The following is a 24,075-nucleotide window of genomic DNA, read 5'->3' on the forward strand; positions in this document are numbered from 1 at the left end:
ATGTTTGTCAACTCTTTCAACAGATTTCAGTACCGGTAAGAAAAGTGTTTTACTTTGATTTAATTTTTTTTTTTTGCATTAGATGATTTTGGTTTTCCTTAATGATTATCATCTAATTATGTTCAACTCGCTAATTTTTCCCAATTAAGTTAATTTCTAAATATCGTTAATTTAAAAAAAAAAAAAAAAAATTTATTTACCGAATACTACAATATTAACGTAACTTACATAAACACAAATGTATGCCAGCACACTAACACTCATAACATATACGCAAGATAAACAAGAATTTCTAGGAAAACAATTATTTTGCTGAAAACTCGAAATAACAGAAATATACATACATATATGTTTATGTAGTAGAGCTTACTGCTAGTTAAAAGCTAGCCACTAACGTCGCTAAAAATCCGTCTAATTTGTTCGTGCTCGTCGTCACTTTTCATTTCGTCATGCGAAAGTTCGCTGTAAAAATTAAGAGACACAACCAAAGCGATGATGTAGTCGTCAGACGAATTCGTCGATCCACTCTCGCTGCTTCCGCCGGTCGACAAAGGCAGTTAATTGTGGAAAATGTAAACAAATGTTCTGCAAACGCTGTCTCACTTACAGAAACACCTAATCGATTTCATACAAGGTTTCTTCGGCAGGATAATAACATTTAAGAGTTAAGTAACCTTAACCATACCGTCATAAATTTACTGATCGAGCCATGGCATGCCATAATTCCGTAGTTATAACCATAATCATGGAGACCAATTGAATTTTGGTTTTTTGCTGTAACTATAACCAGTTGCATTGTGGTATACATTTTATCTTTTATTTAATTTCTGCACTTCGAAACTCAAATGTAATAGTATATGTAAATATCACCTGCTTATGGATATGGCACAAATAATTGATGACATAAATACCGTTATGGATAAGTATTAACTTTAAGGTTGGGTTAAGGTTATGGCATTATGGATTGGCACCTCTACATACTTTGAGCTTTTCATGTATTTTGTTTTTGCAATTTGGTGGTTTGAATGTTGAAATTTCAATGAAAATGTAAACAAAGAAACAAGTCAGTAAAAAATAAGTCGGGCACTTTGATACATATTCATGTCACCAAATCGCAAACAAAAGCAAATCAGCTAGTATATCGAAGACACCTCGAGTAGATTCACCGGAAAAAATGCTTTTCACGTTATAAGCATTATAATTGGGCTTAATGGCATCAGGACTGTGTCCTAACACGATCAGTGGGATCATTCAAAGGTCGCTAGGTGAGCTCAACTCTTGGGCTACAGGCTGTGGCTTAAACTTGAATCCACGTAAAACAGAAGTCATGCTTTTTATCACTAGATATAAGGTACCCAATCTTACTCTACCATTTATTAAGGGACAAACTCTCTCAATTTCATCCAGCGCAAAGCACTTAGGACTCCCAACATAGCTGAAAACTGAACATTGAAGAAGCAGAAATTGTTCTGTATGCCCGTAAACACATGCGTGGAATAGGATAGGGCCTTCAACCTAAGTATATTTTATGGCTGTTAAGGCGGTTATATGACCAATTTTATCGGATCGGTAGTTTAGCCGAATGCTCTAGAAAGAGATTACAATATCAAAATACTTGGCAGAATACAAAGATCAGTCTTTGCAATTAAGGGCGGAGCAATTAGATCATGTCCTAGGGAGGCTCTTAATGCACTGACACATGTTATTCCGATAGATCTGCATATCAAGAAGATGGCAACGATGGTTGCATTCATGGTCATGCGAGTCTATTATTGCGATAAACTCGAGGAGGACTGATTACTACATCCCAACGTTGACATTAAAGAAGAATTTTGCTACTCTCTTTCCATCTCGGAAGGAATTGAGTAAGGGACTTTTACTAAGCAGCTACAGTGTATAAATAGATTGCGGTGTTGGATCAGGTATATATTGCCATAGACTTCGAATTGACAAATCTGTACGTCTTCCTAATACTTGCAGTATCCTTCAGGCGGAAGTTTTGGCTATAGGAGAAGTTTGCAAGCTACTGATCGCAGACTTCTCTTTCGGAAGCATCTATCTTGAGCAAAAATCTTAACGTTACCTTAATCTGAGTCCCAGGACATCGGAACATTGAGGTCAACTATCAGGTCAGTCCATAAGTTCGTGCGTTTTCTTAAGGTGGTTTTAAAATTAATAAAAAAGATGTTTAAAGTATTTATTAATCAATAATATATTTTCCTTCATTATTTACAATGTCTTCCCAACGTTCAGACAAATTTTTAATTCCCTGCTCAAAAAATTTTTTGTCCTTGGAGCCAAAATACGCTTCGATATACCTTTTTATAGCTTCTTTTGAGGAGTGGTTCTTCTTACTCATATGAGACGGAAGTCCACGGAAAAGGTGATAATCACATGGTGCAATATCCGGAGAGTATGGTGGATGCGCCATTAGCTCCCATCCGAGCTCGTTCAGCTTGCCTAATGTTTGCCTTGCGGTATGATGGCTTGCGTTGTCGTGGTGAAACAAAACTTTGCGTCTATTCACTAAAGACGGTCGATTTTTGTTTAGTGCCTCATTCAGGTTTGATAGCTCATGGGAATAACAATCAGCAGTTATCGTCTGATTTGGTTCCAGAAGTTCATAATAAAAAATACCGGCCATATCCCACCAAATAGACAGGATAATCTTCTTAAGGTGAAGGCCATCTCTAGGGATCGGTTCTGGTGTTTCATCTTTGTCTAACCATTGGCGTTTGTGAACAGGATTATCGTAAAGGACCAAATTTTCATCACCGGTAACGATACGGTTCAAAAACTTTCATTTTCAAGCCGTTGCAGCAGCTGAGAAAACACATTCACTTTTTGCTGAAGGTTGGCGACAGAAAGTCTATGCGGAACCCCTTTTCCCAGCTTTGAAACCTTTTCCAACTAAACCAGGTGCCTGTGAACTGTTCCATGCGATCAGTTATCATATCGACTGTCAAATTTGGCTCAGCTTCCACGAGTTCGAGCAAGGCGTCGGAGTTTCAAGACTTCAGGATGACCAGCGCGCGGGGCATCCTCCACGTCGCAGTTACCACTTCGGAATTTTGAAAACCACTTTTGCGCAGTCCTTACACTCACGGTATCCTCTCCGTGAACAATGTTTATTTCTGCAGCAGCAGTTGTTACATTTTTACAACCTTTATAAAAAAATACAAAATATGCCTCTTATACCCGTTCGAAGATTCCATTTTATTTTTTAACAACACGTGCTTCTATCCGCGATTAAAATCACTTGTTAAGTCCACAATATATCAAAGAAAATGTAAAGGGTGATTTTTTAAGATATATAGGAAAGTTTTTCAAAAAATACTCGAAAAATTCATAAATTTTTTATTTAAATCGATAATTTAATATTTGAAGATTATTTCATGCAAATGTTGACCGCGACTGCGCTTCAAATGGTCCATCCGCTTAGTCCAATTTTGACATACTCTTTTCAATGTTTCGGCCGGTATCTCACATATAAATGCTTTAATGTTGTCTTCCAATGCGTTGATTGAAGCAGGTTTGTCTGAATAGACATGAGCTTTAACATAGCAGCACAAAAAATAATCTAAAGGCGTTATGTCGCACGATCTGGGTGGCCAATTGACAGGTCCCGAACGTGAAATAAAATGTTCACCGAACTCACCTCTCAACAAGTCTATTGTTACGCGTGCTGTGTGGCATGTGGCACCGTCTTGCTAAAACCACATGGAATGCAAGTCAAACTCTTGCATTTTGGGCAAAAAAAAGTTCGATATCATTTCACGGTAGCGCTCACCATTCACAGTTACGTTACGATTCGCAGCATCTTTGAAGAAGTACGATCTAATGATACCTCCAACTCATAAACCGCACCAAACTGTGCCCTTTTCTGGATACATTGGTAGCTCTTGCAATTCTTCTGGCTGATCTTCACTCCAAAATCGACAATTCTGCTTATTTACGTACCCAAAATTCTGCGTTGCGGTAGGTCGTTCGGCTTCAATCTTGCACCAGCTGTATTTTTAAAGGCTTCATACCTAAATCCTTTAGCAAAATTTTCGACGTTGTTGAGTAACAGAGGCCCAATTGCTGCGAAAGGCGACGAATCGATAATTGATGGTCATCATTAACACTGGCCGATAGAGCTGCGATATTTTTTTCAGTTCGCACTCTACGTAAGCGTGTTGGTGGTTTGATGTCCAATAATGTAAATTTGGTTCTAAATTTAGTCACAATAGCTCGAATAGCCGCTTCAGTGGGTCGATTAAACTGACCATAAAATGGAAGAAGCGCGCGATAAACTTTCTTAAAAGAACACGCATTTTTATAATAAAATTCAATGATTTGCAAGCGTTGTTCGTTTGTAAGACGATTAATGGTTAAATTATAGACCAAACTGAAGATGTTTGACAGTGAAACAAAACACGAAGCGTGCGTCAGCTGTTTAAACCAACTGTTTAAAAAGATAATAGCTAAAAAATCACCCTTTATATAGTTCCGTTACATTCCGCGAAAAATTTTTGTATGCAAAAATCGTACAAAAGTGAAATAATGGGTAAAATGATAATGATGATGACCTGATAAAAATCAGACCTACTGGCTGGAGGGAGATCCGCCATGAGTAATGTCCATGCGAAATCGGTATTCACACCACTGGATGCAATCAAAAATGCAATCTCTTCAAAATAATACATGTCTTCAAACGAATCTCAGATTGTAGATGAAGGGATCAGACGACATGCAAAGTTAGCACAACCGTATGGTCCAGCTACAACCTCAAACAAACGTCAACATGGATAACTATGAAATGAAGGGATGCCTCCAGACTAACGGCAGTGATAACTGCCTTCTGGTCCATAGGTGGGCAATCAGCCAAAAAAATGATACGGGAGAGCTAATTACATTCTTGGAGAATTACCACTCGAACCAACCAACCACCCGACGGCATTGTACCACCCGTCAAAGTTCACTCAACGATTTGACTCTGTTTATACCAGTGTTGTCACTTTACCACAATTACGGTAGATCTACCACATTTTGGGTAATTTTTCGCTTTTACCACAGCTATAATATGTAGGGTGGACCATGTAAAATTTGCTTTTTGAACCGGCTATAAAAAAAAAAAAACTAATCAATATTTTTTCAAACTCTGGTTTTTATTTTGAAGATTGAACATTGTCATATATGAATGAAAAATAATATCGTTCAAATGACCGCCACGACTGGCTTTACAGTAGGCCATTCGATCAACCCAATTTTTAAGCACATTTTCGATTATTTGGGCTCCAATTTCATGAATGGCAACTTCGATTTCGTGTTTTAAAGCATCAATCGTCTCTGGATGGTTCGCATGGCATTTGTCCTTAACGGCTCCCCACAAAAAATAGTCCAACGGGCTTAAATCACAGCTCCGAGGCGGCCAATTGATATCGGAATTTTGGCTGATTATTCGGAATTCAAAAACCAAAAGTTCGAGTGTAACATTGGCAGTGTGACAAGTTGCACCGTCCTGTTGAAACCAAATGTCGTCCATGTCATCCTCTTCAATTTTTTTGGAAACAACTCATTGAGCATGTCTCGGTAACGCTCGCCATTTACTGTGACCGCGGCTCCTCGCTCATTTTCGAAAAAAAATGGCCCGATGATGCCGCCAGACCAAAAACCGCGCCAAACAGTGACTCGTTGTGGATGTATTTGCTTCTCTACAGTAACGTGTGGATTTTCTGAGCTCCAAATCCGACAATTTTGCTTATTGACGTAGCCGCCGATGTGAAAATCAGAAAAGAAGAAGACTCACCACTTTGGAAAAAGGTTTTCAATATTTCCCAATTTTGTTCAAGCGTATAGTGTCCCATTTCGTAAATGTCAAACCTTTAAGTAAATTATGAACACATTTGACATGTCATTTGTGTTACCATTCTCAAAAAAATAGATGGTTCAAAAAGCAAACGCTATATGGCCCAACCTGTATAAAGAAAACCACAATTTTATTAATTTAAAATTATTAAACTAATTCGCCAAAATGTTGCTTTTCTCTTCAATATGAATTTAACAATCTTAAAAATGTGTGTTGTTAAATATTGTGTTCAAAATTTGAATTTATTGATGGCATTTTGTGCCAATATACGTATATGTATGTAAAGAATAATGCATCTTCTAACTTTTTGTTGTTATATTGTACCTATATGTTTGAACTACTATGAGTGACAGCACTGGTTTATACTTTTAGTGACATGATTCTAACCTTGATGAAAATATTATATTTCAGAAGTGTGGCCAAGATCAGACCTTAACGAAGACTGATTTGACGAGTGTGTGAAGAAGTGTGAAATAAGCGGGCAGACTTCTGCTGCCGAGTACCATGTACCATGTGATGTCATGGTGAACATTTTTTAATGGTGTGGCCAATATCAGACCGTTAGCCGGCTCTCAGCGAATTTGACAGAATCAGCGGATGACGTAGACCGGGTAAGGAATCGGTTTGTTTACGAAAATACTAATAATGTGTTAGTGATGTACGATGCCGTTTAAACAACGACTGACTGGACGAATGTGTGAATATGTGTGAAATTATCGTGCAGATTTCAGTGGGCGATCAGACTGTGTTAGTGATATACGAAAAAAAACATCAACACAGTCTCGCTCATGTTGCTTCTTTGCCATATGAACAACGACTGTGAATATATGTGAAATGATCGTGCAGAATTCGGCTGACGAATCAGCCCCGTTACGTGGCAGCCGAAGTAATCGATCATCGTTAATATGACTTTGCAGTCGGAGTTACTCTCACAATTTTGTTTTTCACCATAGCGGAAGTCTCAACCTGGTAATCTATCAGTCTTGGGACATGGTATCAAAAGCTTGATGACATGGTCAGAAATTTAATTTTATCTTTCTCCTTTAAATAGTGAGCTTGGTTAATTGATTCATGCTTTGAACCGTTGAAACAAGAACGCCGCGGGATATGGCTTGAATCGTTACAGGCAGGTTACATGCGAATTTGACAGAATCAGCGAATATTTGATGCTCTTGCACATAAATATGTATGTACACACAACTCTCTTTTTGCACGGTTTTTTTTACTCGATCTTACTTAATATATTTTTTTACTCGAAATTTCAAGATTTTTCTAACCGAAACATAATTTCTAGAAGAATGCCTTATTAAGTAAAAAATGTTCATGTACGATAAGAGCAATAAATCGTGTAAGATAAAACCGAGTCCCAGTGTGCATTAAAATTTCCACATAATCTTTAGCTGCGTGTAGCTGGATAATAACCAAGTGTTGTACAAGATGGCGCAAAATTAATCATTCAATTTTGTTTTTGAATAATTTTTTTTACTGAATATGCAAAATAATTTAGAGTGATGGAAATTTGACCTTTATACCCTCCTTTGGTACTGTCTAGTTCACAAGTGTCAAAAATGACTAACGTACGACGCCATTTGCGAAAATTATAAATCTTCCGATAGGATGATAAATTTAGCGCCACCTTGTATAAACAAATCGAAAAAACAAAAACAAACAGTAATAACACACTTTGTTACAACTAAAAACCAACAGCAGCTGTTAATAATTTCAATAAAACCCGACAGATCGGCCGGCCATATATGACATACACACATGGACAAAGTTATTCACACAATTACTAATTTTTCATTCGATAAGCTGTATCTTCAGTAAAAATGTTATTTTAGGAAAAATACATAAATTTATTGTTTATTTAAATCTAATATTAACTTAACAAAACTTGACTCCATGAATGAAAAATTAACAAAAATCACAGAATTCTTCAAAGTTTTAAGAGACAAAACTATTCACACAACTCCATTTCACAAATAAAATATTATGTTCAATGAAATTTTAATATTTAGCCCTTTTGCCTGATGACCAGACTGCAATCCTTTTTGCCGTTCGAAAAATGTTGAGCTTACTCTCGTCGCTAAAAATAACGTTGCTCCAGAAATCAAGTGCCTTATTTTTACACTCCTTTGTAAACTCTATCCTCTTATTTATATTGACTTTGCTGATGAGTGGTTTCCTTCGAGCTATTTGCGAGCTATTCCTGGCACGTTTCAAGGCGCTGCGAACTGTTTTCGGATAGACTTCTTTATTAATCTTGTTGATTTTTCTTAAAATAACATTTTTACTTACATAAATTTTTTCTGAAGATATAGCTTATTGAATGAAAAATTAGTTGTTGTGTGAATAATTTTGTCCGTGTGTGTATGTATTTACTGATGATAGCACTTTTGGTCCAGTCCGTAATAAACGTGCACCCTTGTTATCAAGTAGCGATGAATATTACCAAAATTTGTTTATTTCCTAATTTAAATTTGCATTTCTATATACTTCGTACTGATGGATTGAATTTGCAGTATATACTAATTAACATTTTTTTGTAATAAAAATGGATTGTTTTTGTTTTCTAAAGATTTATGTAATATGTATTTCATTAATACTTCTTTTGCACGGATTTTTTGGAAAATATTTAATTTTTTCATTTTACACGATTTTTAAAAGTTGTGGTACATATCCCCAAATTTACCATATGTCTCATATATCCTTTTACAAACAGGGTACAATTCCCAGCGATTTGTTGCAGTTAAAAGAAAATCCATCGTGTATGTCGAAGGGCGGGCACAAATCTAAAGTAATTGAAAATTTTCATTTATCTGGGATTTGTTGCTAGTTTGTGGGTTTTCTCATTTTTTCGTCGAGATAAGAGTAAGCAGAAAACTGACAAGTATTAATATAATGCTCTATATAAACTGACAAGTATAATAACGTTGGTTCGAATCTCGGTGAAACACCAAAATTAAGAAAAACATTTTTCTAATAGCGGTCGCCCCTCGGCAGGCAATGGCAAACCTCCGAGTGTATATCTGCCATGAAAGAGCTCCTCATAAAAATATATGCCGTTCGGAGTCGGCTTGAAACTGTAGGTCCCTCCATTTGTTGAACAACATCAAGACGCACACCACAAATAAGATATATACACAGAGTGTTTCAAAAATGAGCCATCCTTATGGCAAATAAAAAGTGAATTATTCGAAAACAGAGTGGGGAAAAATCCTCAAAACTTTAACCATAGGCAAGAAATCTCAATATCGCAGAAAGTCTTTCATTCGGCGTGATTGCTTCCCGCATTTGAATATCCTTTGTTTTTTATAAAAGTAGATACAGCTCATATAAGTTTCGGTGTCCAAGTGTAGAAAATTTTTATACTTCTCTGGAGTACTCATTTCCATATTTCCTAACAATTTCATATGAGAACGATTGCTCCTATTATGCAACCATTCTTCCATCCAAACCCGTTTTTTATTTATTTTTTTTTTTAATGCACATGTTTTTTGTTTCGCATGTTAACAGTACGACGGTCGCAACGAAATGATGGTTTTTTCATGCAACTAAATAGCTTTATTCTGTAATGTATTGCCCATTTTGATCAATGAGCTTTAAGCATCTTTTTCATGCAACTAAATAACTTTATTCTGTAATGTATTGCCCATTTTGATCAATGATCTTTAAGCATCTTTCGCGCAGCATCATAAACCCACGGTCATAAAATTTCTGGTTTTTATTAGCAAAAAACTGAATCAAAACTGAAACTTTTACCATTCAAGGAGTTTTGTAAAGATCCAAACAAAAAGTAATCAGATGGTGCAAAATCAGGACTATATGGTGGATGGGGCAAAACATCCCAACCAAGCTCCAATAATTTTTGCCGACTGGCCAAAGATGTGTGTGGCCTTGCATTGTCATGATGGAATACAATACATTTTCGATTTGTAAATTCGGGCCGCTTTTCTTCAACAGCATTGCTTAATTTCGTTAGTTGTTCAATGTAGACATCAGAATTGATCGTTCGGTTGGGTGGTAAGAGTTCAAACTAGATAATTCCTTTGTAATCCCACCTTCTTTTGATGAATATCAGCTTTTAATGTTGTTTGAGTTCGATCACCTGGCCTGCTCCACGATCTTTTCCGCTTGATATTGGTGTAAAAAACCCGTTTTTCATTGCCAGTTATCAGTCGTTTTAAAAATGGATCATTTTCATTACGTTTCCTTAGCAAATCGCAGCTGTTAATGCGTTGCGTTAAATGCGTTTCTTTCAGTTCGTGAGGAACCCATGTATCGAGTTTTTGAAAACAGCCAAATGGTTTTAAGTGATTTTCAAGGCATGTATGTGATACATGAAGCTTTTCTGCAATCTCACGTGTTGTACTGTGACGATCCGAATCGATTATTGCTTTGATTAGGGCATCATCAACTTCAACTGGACGACCAGAGCGTTTTTCATATTGGAGTGAAAAATCACCAGAAAGAAATTTGGAAAACCATTTTTGACACTGCCGTTCTTTTAAGGCTTCGTCACCATAAACATCACATATCCCATTATGAGCTGGTGATCCGATTTTCCTTTTGCGGAAATAGAAAAGCAAAATAGCGAAATGTTACTCGTGATTTTCCATTTTTCAACGAATGCTAAACGAAAACTACGCAACCGATCAAAAAACTTTTTTTTTACTAATTGAAAGCTGAATTGCCAACTATCAAATAACAAAATGTTTTTTACATTTGTACTACGTCTGCAAACCTGAAAATGCAACTGAAATCCGCAATTACTTAGTTGCTAACCCAATACATATGTACATTTGTATTGCGAAAATTCAAACGGTCAGTCTTCAGATTTTTGCTAGTTTTTACTTTTCTTACTCCATACATACATCAATAGCAGAGGTCGGCAAAATTGACTTTGCGAGTGCGGCGGCAGAGAACGTTAATGTATAGAGAAGTCTCAATGACAGGAACGTATGGAATTTCGAGGGGTACTCGTCTCGCGAAGACAATTTCACCATAGACACATTTTTCAACAAAAATTAACAGTGAGGGGCTGAATTATGTAAATTTAGCAGCAGTCGATAAGAATTTGTTGGTGATTAGAAGCAAAGAATGTTAGGTAGCTTTTTAATATGACCTATATATTTGAATTTTTCCAAATCATCCAAAATTATATAGTACATATGTTATGTCTGTCTGTCTGGTGTCTGTAAAACTTTGTTGAATCCCTTCAACTGAATCAAAATCCTCTATAGAAAACGCTTCATTACCAGGCGCACAGGAAGATGGCATATGCAAATGTAAATTTGTGACTTTGTGAATTTATATACATACATATGCGCATATGTATATGCTGTGTGTATGTATGCTCACTAGCGACAGCTCAAAATAAAACGGTAAACTTCTCAAGAAATCCAGCGCGCACTCATGGCGCAGCGCATATTCATAGGCACAGCCTTGTACATAAACACATATTTGCATACATATATTGATGCATACATATGTACGATGCTGCGGGCACTCGACTTGACAAAAATTCAAGATTTATCAAATATTGGCAAATAATTCTACGCGAAATATTCCAATATTGACTATTTTCGAATTGTCGAGAAAATTGACAAATGGGCGGCTCGTTTTATGAATGAAAGTACTTGCTCTTAGAATTATGAGCTCGAATTTATCAATGAATTTTTTGATGATGAGTTTTTGTTGCACAGTACCATAGTTGAAACTGTTCGGCGCCGCCGCGACTGTTCAGCGCTATGGCAACTAGAATGATGGCCGCTACGCCTGCGTCTATGACTGCATTTTGTTCTTGTGGTCGCTAGGCATAGAATTTTAGCTTTGAACGACATACGCATTTTGAGGAATAAAGTGAGTGCCCTGTGTGTGTGGTTGTATGTACATGCATATGTGTATATTAATAAGCATTGATTTGCTTGAACTCAATTCACATATTTATATTTGCATATGCCATCTTCCTGTGTGCCTGGTAATGAAGCGTTTTGTATACAGCATTTTTTGATTTGATCAATTGAACGTACATATATATATAGTTAGGGCATCAAGTGTGCATATGCGCACATGCATATACGTCGATGCATATGCAGAAGAAGTTGTTTTAGCATTTGCAGGAGTTCGATCATTCGAATATTTACACCCTAATTATTGCATGAAATATGATAAGGCGATGCTCGTGAGGTAGGTTATGTTGCTTCAGTGCATACATATGCGTGCAACACCATATTTATTAAAGATGCAATAGAACTTAGTTGTCCCATATACATATGTATGCAAATACGTTTCTTTGAAGTTTTATTTTATTTATTTTAAATTTCACTACTATCTATAAAATGCATACATATATGAATTATTCCCTGTAATATACATATGTAAATTTAAAAAAATTTCGTTTGGCAAAGGAACAAAAATGCATATTCAAATGTACATAAATATAATATGATAAGGCAATGAGTCGTGAGATAGGTCATTGTTGCTGCAGTGCGTGTGCACATACATACATTTGTAACACTATAAGAATTGAAGATGCAATTGAACTTTTGCACAAATATAACTAACAAAATATATGTATATAAACATATATCGATATACATATATATTCATCAATATACCAATATGCTTTTTGAATTCTTGTCTAAAATTAATTTCGACTCGAAAAATTAGTAAAAATTTTCATCAAATTTACACTAAAACGCACACAACAAAGGACGTTTTATAATGTATTTTGTTTAAATTTTTCTTTTAAAATTAAAACAACAAACATTAAAGTTACTTTGATTTTAAATGTTGTCTTTTTATTTGGTTATATTTGTTTGAAAATATAAATTGAAGAAATTTTCGTTTATCAAGGGAACATAGAAATGCACAAGCAAATGCCTTGCAAAATGCCGTCGGCATTCGTCAATTTGATTTCATACAGAAACCAAAAACTGAGCAGAGCCAATGTACTTGTACATAATTCACTGTAATCAGCTCTGTTAAGAACTTCCCCGCTGTCGAGTTAAGCGAGGTGAAATAGTGTTCGCGGTTTCACTTCATTTTTGACAACTCACACTATTCGTAGCTCGTGAGACTTCTCTATTCATCAATAAATTTTAAATCGGAAAAAATTTGTTCGCAAAAGTACGTGGAAGGAAAAAGTGATAATTTTTTAAAAGAAAATTCTTTGATTTGAGGATACAAACTGTTACCTAAATTTCTCCAGAACTTAATTATATCGCTTCTTTTAAAAAAATGTATTTCGCCTCGTAGGATTAGTTTTTCTACTTGAATTTCAAAATCACACTTGCTCACATGACAAGCAAAGGTGCTATCAAAGAGGTTAATGAAATTGTGAATTTTCTTAATGTCTTAAAAACTATTCTCAATATTAAAGAAAAGTTTCTAATAGTTTATTTTTCCTTTCAGTACACAAATTATCTTTCCGAAAAACCCTGCAAATAATCAACACCTCCCAAAAGGCACTGTATATCACCAAACGCACTTGGAATCATAAAATATATATTTTTTCATTCATTTGATTTATACATCCAAGTATGTCTACTGTAGCAGAAGAAAGTGACCAACACCCATCGCTTATGTTACTTTGTTGGTGTCAGAAGAACGACTGATTTTTAAAGCGTGTGTTGATTGTACCAGAGAATGTTAATGGAATGAGAAGGTGCAAATGATACTGTTAAGAATTTTTAGTACAATTGAGATTTGAAAGATTTGTAGTAAGGGAATTTAGCACACCGAGTTTATAGACACCTCACTGACTTTTGCCCATACAAAAATTAGAAACACCACACATCTTTCACCTCAACACACAACACATTTCTCACCTCGACATTAAACCAATTAAATTTTTACTATTTTCGTATTTTTGAAATAATAAGCGAATACGTAAAATTTATTACATACTTTTTTTTCAATTACATTAAAAAAAAAAAACGAATTAAAAAAAAAACTTGGTTGGTTGGTTGGTTTAAGGGTGACCCCGCATCGGAGTGCCACATAGACCGCAAGTTGGGTCCGTTGTGTTGCCCTAGGGCTCATTATGTTACATGATTTCCCCACCTAACCGAGATTTTTATTGTGGATTTTGGTCAAAGATATTAATTCGTTTCGAGAATTTGATGAGAGATTCGATTTTCAGGTTCGAGAGTACTGAAAGATTGTCAATTGTTGGAGAGCCAAGAAGAGCGAGGCGACTTCTGGCTAGACCGGGACAACTGCACAGCAAATGTCTACTCGATACTTCCTCATCTTCGTCCTCGCAGTATCTGCACAGGTCGTTTTGAGGAACCCCAAGCCGACGTGCGTGAGTGCCCAACAGGCAGTGGCCGGTGATAAGAGATATTATATGCCTTAGTTCGTGTTTCGAAAGACTTATAAGGGTTTTTGTCTGTTTCAGATTGTAGGATGGCCAGATTTGTCTGGTGGTAACGCAAGTAGTTTCCACTCGCCACCTCCGATCAGCAATGCTGTGAAATTCTCGATCAATGAGTAATTTACATGTTGAGAGCGGAATGTGGATTGTGGGTAAGTTACTAACATTTGATTGCGCAGCTCCGGCTCTTGCGAGCTCATCAGCTTTGCAGTTACCTTCGAATCCACTGTGACCCGGTATCCAGATAACTTGGACAGAATTCTGAGCACTTATCTCGTTAAGAGATAAGTTATCTCGTTAAGAGATAAGAGACAGGATCGAACCACATCTGAGTGGGTATAAGAGGAGCTGAGTGCTCGAACGGCCGCTTGACTGTCGGTGAAAAAGCGGATATCCTCTAGTGATATTCTATTTTCTAAGAGAGTTTTCGCAGCATACCAGATAGCGCATACTTCCGCTTGGAATACACTACAGTAGTCGGGTAATCTAAATGATAGATTGATGTGAGGGGAATTGGAAAAGATTCCAAATCCCACTTTGCCGTCTTGTTTTGAACCATCTGTATATATAGTCAGAGGGCCATTGATTTCGGTTAGATTTGTCTTCCATTCTTCCCTAGTTGGGAGTGAACAGGAGAATAGCAAGGGTGGTGATGGAAGACTTACATGATAGTCTATGTCGGAAGAGATAACAGTGTTCCTGTTCAGTATGGCCGAATGGCCAAGATACTTATTCCATTTCGATATAGCATTCATGCGTGTCGCTGCTTTCGCTGCAATCGCTTTGCCAGCCAGATCGATAGGGAACAAGTGAAGCAACGTATTTAGAGCCTTAGTAGGTGTTGTACTTAAGCATCCTGTTATCAGGAGGCAGGCTGTTCTTTGAACTCGATCAATTGTGGCTACTCTACACCGTTTTTCGAGTGCTGTCCACCATACAACCACACCGTAGAAGAGTATCGGTTTGATGATCGAGGTATATATCCAATAAATGATCCGAGGTGAAAAACCCCAGGTTTTGCCTATAGCTTTCTTGCAAGTGTAAAGAGCTATGAAAGCTTTTTTGCATCTGTTTTCGATGTTCAATTTCCAACTCAACTTCCTATCTAGAATAACTCCTAGATATTTAGCTGAATCAGATAGGAGTAATGATTCCCCTTTTAAGGTTATTGTTTGCAGTGGAGGAGATTGTTGTTTCCTATTGAAGAGAACAAGATCTGTCTTTGCTGGATTCGCATTTAGTCCGCATTCGGTGCACCATTTTGACAGAATATTGATTGAGCGTTGCATGAGCTCAGTAAGAGTATTCAGGTGTTTGCCTGACACGCAGAGAGCAATATCATCTGCATAGGCTACAACCTTGCAGCCTGCTTTTTCGAGATTTCGGAGCAAACTGTTTACAGCGAGATTCCAGAGAAGGGGTGAAAGTACTCCGCCTTGAGGAGTGCCTTTGACGGCGTACATTCTCATGCGGCTTAACCCAAGCTCTGAAGTGATTATTCTACTTTGGAGCATTTGTTCGATCATCTTTCGGATGGAGTAATTAATACCCAATTTGGCAATTTCAGACAAAATAGCGTTGGGTTCAATATTATTAAAAGCACCTTCTATGTCCATAAATGCGACAAGAGAGTACTCTTTATTGTGAAGGGAAGTTTCCACTGTTTGCACCAGTGAATGAAGTGCCGTTTCAGTCGATTTCCCTTTAGTGTAGGCATGTTGTGCCTCAGAGATCAACTTAGTATCAAGTTATGTTTTGATTTGCTCATCTAAGACTTTTTCAAAAGCCTTTAAGCAAAAAGAGGTTAGGCTAATGGGCCTGAAGTCGTTTGGTTTGCAGTGTGAAAGCTTCCCCGTTTTCGGAATGAATACTACCTTCGATTTCTTCCAAATTGTCGGAAGGTAAGAGAGATTTAAACACTTGTTAAAGATCCTTGTTAACCAAGGCAGTAGAATTTCCAGTCCTTCTTGAAGTTCTGCTGGAATGATGTTGTCAGGACCTGGTGATTTAAATTTTTTAAAACTTAGTATTGCTGTAGAGATGCTATTAGAGCTGATTAGATCTGATATATTCCCATAATTACTCTGAAAAGTGCTGGGAAGTGCAGTTAAGTTGGCAACACAGCCTGGAAAGTGAGATTCTAGCAGTATTCTAAGAGTGCGGTCAGTTGAAGTAGTTCAAGTTCCATCTTGAGTCATGATAAAACTGGGAGAGACTGGGTTTGATGCAAGAATCTTGCGTAGTCTGCTTACTTCTGAAGTATTCTCTAATTCTTGAGTGTATGATCGCCAGGATGTGCGTTTTGCACTTCTGACAGCTTTCTTAAAGTCTTTGAGACATTGTCGATATTCTTCCCATTCGTCTGTTATTTTAGATTGGTTAAAGAGTTTCCGAGTTCGATTGCGAAGTTCTGAGATTTCTGGAGTCCACCAAAAAGGTTTATGCTTACCTCCTGTTTTTGTCAGGGGACAAGATTGTCGTGCTGCGCTTTGACACGTCTTCGTTATCATGTTGACAGCGTTTTCGATATCGTTTTTATTTGCCATTTCAAACTGCCTGATATCAGGAAGTCCATTGGCAAGATGTTCTTTATATTTGATCCAATTCATACGCTTTTTGTTAAGGTACTTCATGGGTTTTGCCGTTTCGGCTTTTAAAGTGAATGTTATATATTGGTGGTCGGAAAAATAGTGCTGTTTCTCAACGCTCCAGTCCTGCACCAGTTGTGTACATGATTCGCTAGCAAGAGTAATATCGAGTACCTCTCTTCTAGACGAGTTAAGAAACGTAGGGACATCACCTCTATTACATATATCAAGCTTATTCGCTAGAATATAATCAAAAAGTTGCTCACCTCGTGTGTTGTTGTTTGTACTGCCCCAAACAGTATTATGTGCATTAGCGTCTGCTCCAATAATGACGCGTTTCTGGATCAGATGCGCCGTATTGACGAGCCTCCTCACTGCTTCAGAAGGAGGCGCCTCCGCTGCGTCGTAAGGCATGTCAGCCGACACAATCCAAATCGGGCCGTGGACTGCTTCAACCTCTATGGCAGTGGTGTCAGCATTGCTAAAGGGAAGAAGAAAAGCATTAATATGTTTTCGAATGAGAATACAAGAGCGCGATCTAACGTTAGCCTCACCTTGAAACAAGGTGTAGTGCCTATCTTTCAGGCCGCATATCTTGTTGTTTGATATCCAAGGTTCTTGGATGAGAATGATGTCTTCTCTGAGGTCAGAGAGACGAAGAATGAGGGCTGCCGAGGCAGCCTTAGAGTGGTGCAGATTAATCTGCAGCACTTTTAGACGGACATTCGATGACTGTGGCGTTCGCGTCATCACCGCTATCTAAAAGACTATCCTCGTCCCCGAGTTGAATGTTAAATAAGTTTCCCACAAGTTCGCTGTTTGATTCCGAGTCGGACTCAATCGTCGAATCTTGTGAGAGAGGCTTATCGACATCCATCTCGGGGGCCGCCGTACTCTCTTCGCTGGGTGCGAGGAGATTTTTCGGCTGATAGGTCCAAATGGTAGTGGTAGTGAACCCGAATGCCACAATCCCCTTGCGGTCGTCCCGTGCTTGAACGCTTTCCTGGTCCAGGAGCAGCGTGACATGTCTGGAGTTTCCTGAAGGCTCTTCCACCTTAACTACCCTCCAGTTTTCGGTGGGTAGGTTCGGGTTTCCGATCTTCAGTAGCTCCAGGATGGTTTCCGGATCGGATGGCTCTACAGGTATTCTTGCTCTGCCGCGGGGTTTGTTGGGAATTTCACTCTTTTTGATGAGTTGGAGATTCGCTCCGGGCCATACCTCGCCGAGTCGGTCGAGGGCCTTGCCGTACAGGCTGACCGAACGTTGATCCGAGCACGCGATCAACGTGACCCTTGCCTGGAACCATCCCGCGTCAGAGCAGAAAGGAGGAGGCCCTGGGTTCTGCTTCAGAACGTCCAGGTATCCCAACTGGAGTTTTCTCTCCACAATCTTCCAGTTTGATGGAGAGATGAAACCGTCAGGGTGGCTCTTATCCACCACCGCCATGACCAGACTATCTCTGGCAACTTCGCAGAACTTGCGTAATTTGACCTCAGAGGAAGCTTTATGCTTCTTGGGGTTGTTGGAGCTAGAAGGATCCTCTGAAGACCGCTGCCGCTTAGCTGCACTCGGTTTCTCTTTGGACGCCTCATACTTCCGAAGAAATTCCCGGGCCCAACCGAGAGTTGACTTTTGTTGGTCGGACAGCTCCTCCTCAGGGGTTTTGCCGAACTTTTCCGTAAGGAAAGTGGCGCGTCTTCGATCTCTGTATCGACGGAGATGAGGAGGGATGGGTTTTCTGGAGACTTCTGTCCGACTTGTTTTCCCAGTTTCTGGCAAAACAGATTTGGTGATCAATGGGTTCTCCGCAGCCGAGTCGGTTTTGGAGGAAGTAGAAGCCACCTGGGAGTGCGGTGGTGTCTCCTTGACGGTCTTGCTCTTAGTGAGCACTTTAGCCACCGAAGGGGTGGTTTTTGACCCCGCCATAAGTTTGGTGGAGCCAACGGGTCTTCCGCGTCGGGAAGGAATTTTTTGTTGTGTTGTTTGTTTTGTGTTAGTTTTGTTCATTTTTGCGGGGCGGTCACTCAGCTGACGAGTCAGCAGTCGTAACCAGAGATATTCGTAGGGAAATAATGGGGTTCGCTACGCCAGAGCCCTATGCCGTGGTAAGTCGAATTTAAACTGGGGTGCGACAGGTGCCCCAGAGTCCGCATACTAGCGACTTAGCTCACCCTAAGCCATGCATCCCTCGGCGTATGCTGTTCCACCTTGGATTGGTAGCCTTTGATATAAGGAAGTGGCCTTCTCCCCGTGAGTCCATGTTTACTCCATTCGTATTAGCAGAGACATGACCTACTAATACGAGTGGCTTCTCGCCTTCCACCGAAGTGGATATGGGTCACTGCCAGCAATTATGGCAGTTACGGCACGCGTGCAGTAACACTGCACTACATGTTGTTCCCCCTACTATAGTTGTTGGTAGACGAGAACTAGGCTGGTTCGCGAGTAGGCTTTTACCAAGGCTATGACCTACTTAACCACAGAAGATAACTGTGGCGTACCCTATCCACCACCTGGGACGCGCCGCAATAGGTGCCCAACCAAAGGGCAACTTAATAAAAAAAAGATTGCGCCGGGAATTGAAATCGAGTCTAACATGTGGCGAGGAAAAAAGGCGGTGCGTTTATTTCTTCGACTGCTTATTTTTTTACCATTATTTTGTTACTTTTGAAATGATAAGCGGATACATAAAATTTATTACAAATTTTTTTACAATTACATTAAAAAAAAAAAACAAATTTAAAAACGAAAAAAAAAAAATTTGCGCCGAGAATTGATGGCGAGTCACGTGGGGAGGATAAATACGCAGAGCGTTTATTTCTGCGCCTGCGTTGTGAACAAAAGGTTTGTGATGTCTACGTAGATATGTATTCGCGCGACGCGAATAAGTTTTAATAAATTCTGAAAGTAATTCGTGAAGTTTTTCATTACATATGTACATTCATAAATGAACGTATACTCTATATGTACATAAATGATGGTATATGACAATATACATAATATGTATGTACATGTCAATAGGAGGTATTTGCATTCAGAAAAAAAAAGAACGGTTTAAGATAAATTAACACTTATTTTATATTGTATGTCAATTTATAGTTTATGTATTCGACAGCATTTATATACATATGCATGTATGTACATTTGTATATGAAAAACAATAATGCACAAGCGCAAGAACATCGTCTTCCTTTCATACATATGTATATATGCATGCATGCCCAATAACCTTGACTTATGTATGTACATTCTTACAAGAAATCAAATACACATACACACTAGTGAACGAGTTTCTTCCTAACAAGTGCAAAAATAATTCCGCTCTATGTATGTATATATATATACCCACTTTATGTCCTAGCATATATGTACATATACATATACCTACTTGCCTTCTAAACTTCCTACAAAATAATTGTATTCATATGTTACTACATCCATGCACGTTCATACACGTTTCTAATATTGTACTTACAAAAACACAATACTTTGATAGACGCAAAAGCAACAGCAAGCGCAACGCGATGACCGCTTTGCCACCACACATTCTAAAACGTTCTAGTTCTAGGATTTTCAAATTCAACTTATCTCACTAGTGGGGGATTGCAGATATTTACCACGCTGGTGGAGGGTTTCTAAATTTACTTACCACGCTAGGATAGGAATTCAGACTTTTTCTGCGTTTACCACACTACTAAGGGATTTCATAAGATTTTTCGCCACACTACTAAGGGATTCGACTTATTTCATGCCCACAGCTAAGCGAATAAATTTGCGATTAAGGCCGCGCGGCAGTTAACCCATTTGATCCCATTGTACTCGCTTGAGTACAGAAAAAGCATCTTTTTCGAAACGACGTCAAAAGCCAACGCTTACAAATTTTTAAATGTACTCGCTACTTTATAATACAGAGCCATGTCGAAAAAGAATACACATGTTTCTCCTTCTTTTTTTTGAGTCCCGTTATTCGTTATTCACTTGTATTTGCGTGCACGTTTGCTATTTTTCTTCTTTCCATGGTTTAGTCTGCAATAAGCTCTCTGTTTGACAAAATCTAAGTTATCACGGAAAAAGTTCAGTGTTGAAATATTCATAATACATATAATTTGTATACTTAAATATACTTAATAAAATACGAAAAAAGTTGTGGAAAAGTGCATTTCGGTAGGTTTAAATTCCAGTGTACTCGCATGGGTACAATGGGAACATTAATATATATTTTGTGTGCATATTTCATGTAGATTTGGTAATGGATATAAACAAATTTTACGGAAAGAGGTTTCACAACCTTTCTGCGGCCACCGGCTATATTGAATCAAGCGACCGTAGTCACTTCGACTTCGCTATTATACCGCCAAATACCCACTGTGACACAGATGAGGAGGACATTGAAGAGGATAATATAATGCGTGATGATATTCCAAGGGATGTTCCGGGCGAAGTTGACTTATTTTTGAGCAGTGACATTGACAGTGATGATGATATTCCACTTGCAAGCTTACAAAAAAGGCAAAAGTTGTCAAAAGATCTAAATCCAAAATGGAGAAAGAGAATAACAAGTGCGCAAAACAATTCATAAGAGGTAAGCCAGTTCGTTTTGGTTTCAAAAATTGGATGATCACGAGTAGCTGTGGTTATTTATATGAGTTCGACACATATTGCGGTGCGAAAACGGTTGAACGTCAGAAAGAAAGTCTCCCATTAGGTTCAAGGGGCGTCCTTGATCTTTTGGCAAATATTCCACATCCGACCGATCACATCGTATTTTTCGACAACTTCTTTACGTCATATGACCTTCTTAGAATTTTGAAAGAACAAGGATTTAAGGCTACTGGGACTGTTCGTGAACGGCGGACCAAAAAATGTCCTCTGAAAACGAACAAAGAACTACAAAAGAAGCAACGAGGAGAGCTTGATTTTATGTAAGTTTATCATAATGATTTATTTGAATAGTGGTTTTGTATCAAATTTTGTAGGTGTTCTGACTCAGGAATACTTTTTGTGAAGTGGAATGACAATAGCGTTGTGACAGTGGGAACAAACTTTGATAGAATTGAACCTTTACATACCGTCAAACGATGGTCAAGACAAGAGAGGCGCAAGGTGAATGCCCATCAGCCGAAGTTGATAGCGGAATACAACTCAGGAATGGGAGGAGTTGACCTCCACGACCAAGCTTTGAATACTTACAATATAAAGTTTAGAGGAAAGAAATGGTGGTGGCCTCTTTTCACCAAAATGATAAGCTCGTGCGTAGTAAACGCATGGAAGCTTTATAAAATGGCAAGTAAGAGTCAATGCGACTTGTTGCAATACCAAAGTGAAATTGTGCGATTTTATTTACGCAATTATAATATCCGGGACATATCTTCAAAACGATCGACAACGGCAACAATAGCTGGTTCCTCATATAACCATTTTCCCAAAAGGATATCAAATCAGCTGAGGTGCAGGGAGTGTCACCAAAGAATTCGATGGATTTGCGAGTTATGCAATGGAGCCCTTTGCGTGGAGAGAGAATATTTCAAAAACTTCCATACTGTTAACCGAACTAATAACCAAGGAAGTCTTTGAAAGTGTCTTTTTATTTAATATTTTCATATACAGGCAATGTATATACATATTATCCCATTGTACTCGATTGGGTACAGCCCAAAAAATGCATTTCTTTGATTTTTTTTCGTGTTTTTTTTTTTTAAGGAGCTTAATTACACTATTTCAATAAACATTTTATAAACGCATTTAAAAAAATTGTTTTATATAAGGTTGGGATTTAATGGGTTAATTTGTGGGGCAGAAGCTAAAGTCGGCGGAATTATTCGTTTTGTTTTTTGGCACGTATTTAATTCAGGTTCAAGTCCTGAAGTCATATTTTTTTCCTTGCACATTTTTTTTTACAATTCAAACCAGGAAAGTTTGGTAAAGTTTTTGAGTTTATTTTAATTAAAATTTCTTTAAAATACTGTTTTTTTTTTGTATATTATTTCATAAATGGAAATTTCTTTTCGGTATAAAATATATTAGTTCATACTGGATATGACCTGATTTTTATATAAATCAATCAAAACAGAAAATATGTACATGCATATGTATGTCTTTAATCTCTTTTATCAAATCCAAATTATATTGATGAGAAAATATCATTCTACAATAATATCCGTCCAGAAAACCAAACGCGCATACACACATACATATGCATATAATTACGCATACAAACTTTCAACTAACGCAGAATATGTGCATATAAAACTGCGAATCGAATAAATGACTGATTTAGAAGAGTTCATTAGTAATTATAGATTAGCGCAATAGTGAAAGACGTGTCGGGTATGCAGTGCATCGTCCCATATTTGACTCAGGTTCAAGTCCCTTAAGTATTTTTCTTTTTTCGATATTTTTATTTAATTTTTTGTATTTGGTTTAATTAGTAGTGTATTCAGGTTTTTCTAATACCTGTTATTTAGAAATTTATTTTCTATACGAGTATAACATTATTCATACTTCTTTTGAATTGGTTTATATGTAAAACAGCTATAAAGGCAATCATATGAATATGCATTCCTATATTTAATCTCTTTAGTCAAATCTGAACTACTTACACACACATATTGATGAGAAAATCTTCTAATATCCATGGATGCATCCAAAAAGCCAAACGCGCATACACGCATATGTATGTATATAAATATATATAAATATATACAAGCCTTCAACGAATGCAAAATGTATGCATATAAAAAACAACAACTGCGACCGCCTTCTTGTCCGTCAGTGAAAAGATGGGATATGTATACCCTATGAGCAAAAAGAACCGGGAAGGTGATGTTGACTGTTTTCTTCGATTGCCAATGCATAGTCCACGATGAGTACCTTCCATCGGGCCAGACAGTCAATAAAGAATATTATTTATCCGTTTTGAAGCCTTTGAGAGATGTTGTATGTTGCAAACGGCCGGAAATGTGAGCAAACAATTCTAGGATTTTGCGTGATGATAACGCGCCATCGCACCGATCAAAGATAATACGACGAAGGAGCTGAAGGCCATGTCGGCCTACCGGGGCTATTTGGAGGATTGGGTTAAACGTTGGCACATGTGTGTTGCTTCAGACGGGTCAGTTTTTGAAGGAGATAATATAAATTTGCCTGAAATTTAACTCTGTTATGTTTTATTGAAACATTTCCAGGACTTTTTGATCATAGGGTACATATATGCGGCTTTGCGGACAGAAATGTGTGATTCGCTGGAATTGTTCAA

General features: G+C 37.8%; 1 protein-coding gene across 7 annotated transcripts in view; it reads left to right on the forward strand.

Annotated features, from left to right (window-relative positions):
* Positions 1 to 23,463, forward strand: part of LOC128869175 (plasma membrane calcium-transporting ATPase 1-like) — a 151,028-nt gene extending 127,565 nt beyond the window's left edge. For 3 of the 7 annotated variants that reach the window (XR_008455217.1, XR_008455221.1, XM_054111685.1), the window contains one exon: positions 6,263 to 7,214. Coding sequence is in view for 2 of the 7 variants with exons in the window: in XM_054111685.1 (XP_053967660.1) it covers positions 6,263 to 6,313 (51 nt within the window). In the remaining 5 variants the exon portion in view is untranslated. Of the gene's footprint in view, positions 1 to 23; positions 2,130 to 6,262; positions 7,215 to 23,400 lie in introns of those variants that run through there. The other 4 variants (XR_008455220.1, XR_008455219.1, XR_008455218.1 and 1 more) reach the window with 4 other exon arrangements.
* The last annotated feature ends 612 nt before the right edge of the window (positions 23,464 to 24,075 follow it).

This window comes from Anastrepha ludens, chromosome X (genome assembly GCF_028408465.1).
Source record: "Anastrepha ludens isolate Willacy chromosome X, idAnaLude1.1, whole genome shotgun sequence".
Taxonomy (NCBI): Eukaryota; Metazoa; Arthropoda; class Insecta; order Diptera; family Tephritidae; genus Anastrepha; species Anastrepha ludens.